Here is an 8,040-nt window from a genome sequence, read left to right as displayed (position 1 = left end):
TTCCTGTGTTAGCACTGCTTCCTGGCAAGGATTGTGTGTAATTCATGATAAGAGACTCAGAATGACATGAAAATTGTTTGGAAATGGGTAGTCTAGATCTTACTAACAAGCTTCAGTTGATTTAGATAACTTTTGTTAAAAACTGCTTCTACTGCCTCAAAGTCTGGGATCGATTTTGTTTCCACAAGCCAGAGAAATATTTTTAAAACACACCACTCAGTAGAAAATGTAAACGTGATTCCTACAATTTATCGGGGGGGGGGGGGGTATAATGCTGATTCAACAAAGGAATTCATTGTGATAGTTTATTTTCTTACAGCTGTAGTTTGTGTCCAAATATTTTACAATCATAAAGCTACACTCTTGATATCAGTCAAAATAGACAATATATATATATTGATGTCGAAACAAGCTTTGTAGAAGACATTTTTTTAAATCAGGCATGGGACTTTACATTTATTAGAAGGTGTTCACAAAAATAAGGGCAACGTCATGCATTTTCTTTGCAACTAAACCCAGTAATGCTTACAGCCTGGAAATAAATTCTTTAAATAGACATATGGAGATACAGTAGTACATATACACTCTATTTATGACATTTAGTGTACTCATAACTCCCAGCAATACATCAGAAGTCCACAACCAGCTGATGGAAGGATTGGATAAGGAGGAAGAAACTGCTTCAATTTCACATTATTTACGTGGCTTGACAAAGAATGTGAGTGTGAATGGCCCCCTGAACCTGGAAGGCATGAACAAGTCAAGACTATACTTCTGCAGTACAAAACAGTTACACACGAAATACACATGCATTGCAGCGCATTGGAAATGGGCAAAGCGAGGAGAAACCCATTCCTCAATGCTTTATTAACACAACTCTACAAAGGAGTCTCAAATAGGATTATATACTTCAGTCACAGTAAGGCCACAAAATTACAATGGATAAGGACCTTAGAACCGGACATTCTGTGGGAGCAATGGAACCCTTCCTTCTTTCCAGACGTTTTTCACGTGTTCCTGGATGGGATCTCCCTCACCAAAGTCCTCCTGCTCTTCCTTTGTGTTTCTGTAGGTTTAACATATTGCTTGGTACAACAGTGAGCACAGTAGAGAAGGGTGCTGGCACAGGGAGGGAACAAAACCTATGGGACATTCATGGCGGTGTCAGACTCTATCAGGTGGACACAAAGCTGGCTAATCAGAAAACAGACTAGCAAAGGATTTCCTCAGGTTCCGAATGGTCTCAGCTTTGGCCTCATCCTCGTTCACGGACGACCTGAAGAAGGAGGACTCTGTGAAGCTGAAGGCGTTGGTCAAGGACTGCGACTTGCTGCAAGACACAAACACAACGAGTTCTGCATGGTCACGCCATGCCCTGGCCTCCACCCCCCCAGCACTTGGATCCGTGGTGAGAAGAGGGGAAATTGTCCCTGGGACTGGACAAAAATGGGATTTCACCACCAGCAGTAGCTACGTTCCACACAATAATGCACCCCTGACTCGAGGGGAAGACTTGAGGATAATATTTCTTTCAAGGAACACGCCGATGTTTTGTTTTCTTTCTGTGGATCTGAATTGGATGATGTAAATCAGAGCCTTGAGGAAAATGTGGACCCGGCTACTAAATCCAAATCACGACCCAACAGGGATGATTAATAACTGTGTTTTGGTGAGGCTGCAAACAGCTGTGCGCAGAGAAAAATCGGGTATTTTACAAGAGTTTGAATCCTAAATTGTAACGTGCTCTCCCTCTGCCTAGATGTGTTGAACATTATATCCTTAATAGAGGCTTAAAGACATTTAATAGCTTTGAAAAAAATGCCTGAAATCAGATATATTTTTTTTCTTTTTTATAGGCAGTGCCTGGCAATGCTACTCAGTTCTTAGTGCTATCATGTAACTCCTGTGTTAAGTACCCAAAGGCTTGAAAAACCTTACCAGGAAAACAAGAAGGAAAACAAGAAGCTAAAGTTTGAAACTTTAACTTGTGGCTTGTCAGATAAAATAACCTCTAAAAAATAGGCTTGAATTGAAATAGAACACATTAATGAGTTATCAGCTTTTTACAAAGACATCCCTACATTGGTAAAATGAGTTACCCAATTGCATTTTTATCTCGGTACAACAGATTTCAGTTTTGGCTCTAGCAAAACTGAAGCACTTTCCTTATTCAGATTGTCTCAGACTCCTCATGGTTTGCAGCTTCTCTCCTTCTAAACTAATAATGTACAGCAAACAGTGCTGCAGGCATTTTAGGTTTTTCATAAATTATAGTTGTGCTAATGAGAATAGACTGATAAATGTTTGTTTGTACTCACTGAAAGAGGGAGGGTGGGAAGCAGCACTTGACTTGATTAGTAACACAATAAGTAGCCTAATTAAATATTTATTCACAGATTAATAACATGTACATACAGGTTAGGCAACAGTATGTGGGTGAATACAAAGCATACACATGCAAATAGAGTTAATCCTACAGGCAGGAGATCTGAGCCTTGGTGTGGACCTAAAACTGCTTCTGAAAGTTAGAAAGCTGCTCTTATTATGGCTTGCATCTTAAAAACTTTCATTTCTCCTTTGTTATTTTATTTTAAAAGAGACTCTTCCATTTGAATAAGAGAAAAATGAATCTAGCTGGGAACAAAAAGCTTAAAGGAGAAAGCTGGGAAGCAGCATGTGGCAGAGTCCTCCTGTAACTGTTCTTAGCTGCTTTTCTTCAATGTCAGAAGTTAAGTTTCAAACTATGAACTGATTTCCATCTTGCTTAAAAGAAAATCCACCTCTCTGTTCTCTGTCATCTTAAATGACGGATGAATCCATTTGAGGTTTCTGATTATAAAACAGAATAAAGAAATCCATTGTCCCAGGGAGGCAAGGGGAACATTATCCTCTTTGCCCAACATTGTCATCCAGCATGTCTTTGGCACTGAGTTGGGCTCAGGGGAGGACCCGGGGTTGTTTCCCACTGGTGGTAGCACAGGAGTGGGTGGAACAAGGGGATCTGTGTTCCTTGTAGGAAACAAAGACTAAGACTCTGTGCAGGTCTTTGTACATACCAGACTAAGGAGATGTGTCTGAGATTCTCCTGGCAATGGTTGTATTGGGGCTGCCGTGCTGGTGCTTCCCTGAGGTTTCTGTTGGCTGGGTCTGAGTTCTGAGAGGGGATTTTTCCATATTCCTTACTGGCTGCAGGTAAATCAGTAAGGAATCTTCCAGAAGTGGGACAACCACTTGTTTTTGGGTTTTTTTTATGAGTTTTGTGCAGCCTCCTCTGGGCAGGGCTCGAACATTCAGGCAGTGCCGCTACACAGACAAGGGCAGCGTAAAGAACCAATTTGGCAGCCACTGTCCAACGTTATCCAGCCTGGATTTGTCTTTGGGAACGGGATCTGTTGTCCCAGTGACTGCAAGGTTAAAAGTTGAACGAGATAAGACTTCCTCTTGGGAGGGCAAGCTGACAGCACACCCAAGCCCGTGAGTCAGTGGCACCAAAAGGAGGAAACAAATACAAGAAAGACAATGCTTTTTCAGACCTGGCTGCGGCAGAAATTGCACAACGGGAAGATGAGATTTTGCGCGGTGCTTAGAACAGAACTAATGCTAGCGGCTCCCTTCACTCCATTACCAGAGAGTAACCTTTTTGACCTGTTTAACCCCATTTTAAACTTGGGAACACCACCTTCATTTCCCCCTGACTGTCAGAACAAACCCCTCCCAAATCCCAGTCACACAAAACCTGTGCTGTGAGGAGAAAAGAAGAAGAAGGGATAAAGCGACTCTTACTTAAGCTGCGGATGCGACTGAGGCTTCTGCTGTGGCGCAGGCTGTGGCTCTGGCTGGGGCTGTGGCTGTGGCTCTGCTTCCTTTGATAACCTGGAGCTGGGAGGACCTTGGGCCTGGGGCCGTGGCTGCTGGGTGGTGGGTCCGGGCGGGCGCTGGGGCTGCGAGGCTGCGGGCTTTGCTGCCTGCCCCGCGGGGAACACGCGCTGGGGCTGCAATGGCTCCTGGCTTTGGGATTGCATTCCTTGGGGATGCACTGGGCCCCCTAGGTTCAGCACAAGAAAAACTTCATCATGTTATCGTTGCAAAGAGGCCTTACTTAGAGTTTATATCCAACACTTTAAAACCATCCTCTCCAACGTGATTAACTCTACTCTCCAGGCAAAAGTCTACTCACACCTGCTTGCGTGGAGGCAATAGCACTGTTCACACTCATTGGGAACTTGCTTGGAGCCCCCATGAGTGAGCCTTAAAATTGCTAAATAGCACCCAATTCATCTCAGGTACTGACTACAAACCAAATCAATGGATTTCCACCCGGAATAGATTTGGCCCAAGTCAAGGGGAGGCTGTGAGGTAACTGAACACAGTAATAATATCTAATTCAGCAAGACAGTCACTATTTTCTGTGTAGTTATTGCAGTTTTCTTCCTGCAAAGTCTTAAATAATTTCTGTAATATTCCTCTTAGAGTCACTCTTACAGCAGTAAAACCATATCACGCTGAAATTTTCTGGCTAGTTGAAAGTATTTCCATAACTTAATCCCTTAGTGAGATATGTCAAGAACATTACAAGAAACACAAGAGCCACTACTAATTCTTTAACAGGAAGGCACTTTACTGGCAAACTACTGCGTGAAGTAGGAGACTACAGCGTGCAGGAGAGACTCAGGCTGTGGAATCCACAGCTGAAAGACACTACAGCATCATCCAGTGGGGTTCTTTCTGCTTTCTGACTGAAATAATGCTATGTCAGACATCAGGGCTTGTATCTCAGCTCCCAGGTCTGACAGGGGTTTGCTGGACTGATGGTTGTTAAAACTGAATTCCACCCTTGCATATGAAAATGCACTCAGGACACCTGACTTTAGGGGAGAAAGGATGGGATGACATTCCGAGTATTTGTTTGTATGATGCTTCACTCAGGATAAGAGCTGTTGTAAATATCACAGAGCACAACTAAGCTAGACCTTCTGGATATTTGGGAAATATTTTGTCTTGCATAGACATTTAATCTGTTCAGGTCTCTAAAAGCAAACCTTCATATCTAGAGGTACCACTGCAATACATTATTTTTTTGTTGTTTTTAAATTGCTTTTGTAGTTAACTTTCACCTTACTACAGGAATTCCAGTGTGTGTGTGTGAGGACAGCACATGCTAATGCCTCAGTGAGTTTTAACACAGTTGTAGCAGTGTGTTGTGTAGAAAGATAAATAGCACGTACTGAATGTTAAGGAATGTGCCTTCATTGTTTATTAATCTGAACCACTTTTGTAGGAAATATTTGAAGGTGATAACATGGTCTTGCCACATCTTAATAAGGAACTTTTTCTTATTAGTCTCCTTTCACTCAATATTGAAAACCAGAAAGGTTTCTTTCCCCCACTTGTATGTACAGGCTTGAACGCCAGAAACTTTACACTGAAGACAGATATAACTTTCTTTTATTGCACATTAAGCTGTACAAGAGATTTCACATAAAAGATATACTGCTGTCACATTTCCAGCGTTTGCTCACTTTCTTGCAGCTGGGTTGTACAAAAGGCAACAATCATGAAAGAAACTTTTACCAAAAATAACTCAACAGAACTGAACATTAAGCCTACACTGTAAAACATCTGTTCCCTGTTACCCACAATATTGCACCTAAGCATGCTGACATGCAGAGAGACATCTTGGCTTGTTTCTTGGCTGTGGGATGTAGGAATTGTGTGTGCCCCTGCGAATCCTCCCCAGGGAACAGGCTGGAATCCTGTCTGAGACACCCAGGTCTTCCACACACACACAACACACAAATGTCGTGTGAAAAGCACTTGTGAATACTGGCACTACTCCATGCAAAAAAATACCAACTGCTTGAAAGGAAAATCAGCCATCAGATTCAGTTCTCCACCCCAGGGCAGTATGGTTTGTTGTCTTTTAGGGTGTCTGGAGGAAAGAATTTGTGAACCTGATTTCTAAGTGGAATTTCCTTGATACAGAACAAAACAGCCAATGCCATCGTTGGAATGATCACTGACCCAGACAAATGCTGATCACTAAAGCAAAATATTCATGTAATTTACTGATAGGTAGTAAACAGTAGCACTTACCACAAACATTTAAATAGCTAATAATGCATACCTTAATTCTCATCTCACCAGCCAGCTCGTACAAATAAAAGAAACACTAAGAATGATGAGACTCACTGATAACTTTTTCCAGTGTTTGTAGGGAAAACAGACGTAGAACATCAGGCTGTTTTCCCTTGAAACATAATTGTTTGCACTAAACTAATGGCCACTACTCATCTTTGTATGCATTCGAGATGAAAATTACAGTTTCGTGGCTCACTTGCAACTCAGCTTTCTGGTATGCCAGCAGTGTGCAGCTTGTGATTCTAGGCTAGATTCCTCACAACAGATTAACTCCCTGCCTGTGGAGCTCTCATAGCATTGCACTAGAAATCGCTTGTGTAAAAATCACAGAGTTTACCTACAGAAAATCAGGCACCTCAAGTCCTTTTGCATGTTTGGTGTCAAGCAGTTCTTAGAAACCCTATTTGTGTGGATAACGCTGGGACTGGATTTCCTTTACAGCTCTCTGGATACTTGTAGGTGTAAAATAGGAGACCTGAGTTGGTTAAGAAAAATCACTGATTTTTTTTTTTTTTTTTTGTCTTGCATTTTCTAACCCAGGATCCTCAGTTGGTTAAAGGTACCTTGGTCTGCCATCCCCTCACTTCTCAGTATTTGCAATGAAATGAGCTCTTACAGGAAGTTTAACAGTCCTTGAGGTACTTCTCACCAAATAACCTGGGATTTAAGTCTTAGGTAAGTATAAGGTTTTTTTGAAAGTATTTGCATTAGTTTTCATTAAAAATCTCCATAGATTACTAATCCAGAATGACAACAAAAGGTACTACTTAATTGAAATAGGATACATTAAATACTCACACTTTCACTGAGATATTGCACATAGGTGGCCCATTTACATAGCTTTGTAGCTAATAATTTAATGCAGAATTACTAAAAATATGAATACCAGTATGTAAAATAGAAGATATTTTAAATATTCCTTGGGAAGAACTATATTTTATGGAGTCACCGAAATAGCAGACTTCCACTGGCGTATAAGTAAAACTCAAAAGGTTAATAAACTTTATAAAATTATAAATAAAAAGCCTCGCTAGCAAATTCTCATCTAGGCTTTTAAAAATATATCTGGATCACCTACCTATTGGTCATGCACACGCACAGGAAAAAAAAAGGCTATGAGTACAGTGTGCACACACTCACAGAGTAAGCAAAGGGACGGGGGGTTTGCACCTCAGGGGGGATTTTACTGAACGATATCAAATACTCCAAAAATACTGTCTAACCATCCAGGAGGTACAGTGGCACTGGGCTCTAGAGAGGCACATTCTTTGTACACTGTTGACAGCAGCCCTGCAATCACAAGTTTTACAGAGGAAGGTTGGAAAGCATTACACGCACAGACAGGAACAAGGAAACAACCAGACGGGAGAGTTGACACTGCATAGAAAAAACACAGTCCAGGTCAGCACTGAAACAATGGCAAATTGAACAAAACTGGGATGCTTGCATTAAGATGGTTTGTTTCTTTGCTCTCAATTTTTTTTTTTTCCCCACTTTTCATTTTTGCTTTAACCCTCGCTTTTGGTCTCAATTATCTAAGTAGCCTGGACTTGTTTTGGTCCTACTGCAACGCCATTACAGTCGAGAATGTATTGTAAACAACCTTGAGGTGGTGGTCGCTGAGGTGGGATTTTGTTTGGCTCTGGCTCCTTTAGTGATCCACTCTGGAAAATAGATTTGAAAACAGAAGAGGAAAAAAAAAGAAAATAAAATTAGAGTAGCTCAATTCCAATTTTCCGCACATTTGTCTTTATTTTCATTAGAAAACTCTTTATTGGTGGGGCTGAACACTTGAAATTTATTCCAGATACCATTTTTTAATTTAGCTGCTGCCTGACATGATATATGAATTCTGGGCTAGGCCAAGGCTGAGCTCTTATAAAAAACTGTTTTCCTTCTGCA

The 8,040-nt window shown here is 41.3% G+C and overlaps 1 protein-coding gene across 1 annotated transcript; it reads right to left on the bottom strand.

Annotated features, from left to right (window-relative positions):
• Window positions 1-291: 291 nt before the first annotated feature.
• Window positions 292-7,802, bottom strand: LOC120758129 (synapsin-2-like). Its single transcript, XM_040076002.1, has 3 exons — window positions 7,742-7,802; window positions 3,784-4,045; window positions 292-1,330 (listed from the first exon to the last, which is right to left on the bottom strand). Exons 2-3 carry the CDS (start codon window positions 4,020-4,022, stop codon window positions 1,195-1,197), a joined length of 375 nt encoding a protein of 124 aa, XP_039931936.1. The 5' UTR covers window positions 4,023-4,045; window positions 7,742-7,802; the 3' UTR covers window positions 292-1,194.
• Window positions 7,803-8,040: the final 238 nt, after the last annotated feature.

The sequence above is a fragment of the Hirundo rustica genome, chromosome 12 (genome assembly GCF_015227805.2).
Source record: "Hirundo rustica isolate bHirRus1 chromosome 12, bHirRus1.pri.v3, whole genome shotgun sequence".
NCBI classification, from domain to species: Eukaryota; Metazoa; Chordata; class Aves; order Passeriformes; family Hirundinidae; genus Hirundo; species Hirundo rustica.
This window is presented reverse-complemented; position numbering and strand designations above follow the sequence as displayed.

Excerpts from the sequence above, each read along its gene's own strand:
- LOC120758129 (XM_040076002.1), bottom strand. The coding sequence starts at position 4,022 with ATGCAATCCCAAAGCCAGGAGCCATTGCAGCCCCAGCGCGTGTTCCCC. Across the intron at positions 1,331-3,783 it reads CAGTCGCATCCGCAGCTTAA|CAAGTCGCAGTCCTTGACCA; the intron begins GTAAGAGTCGCT and ends TGTGTCTTGCAG.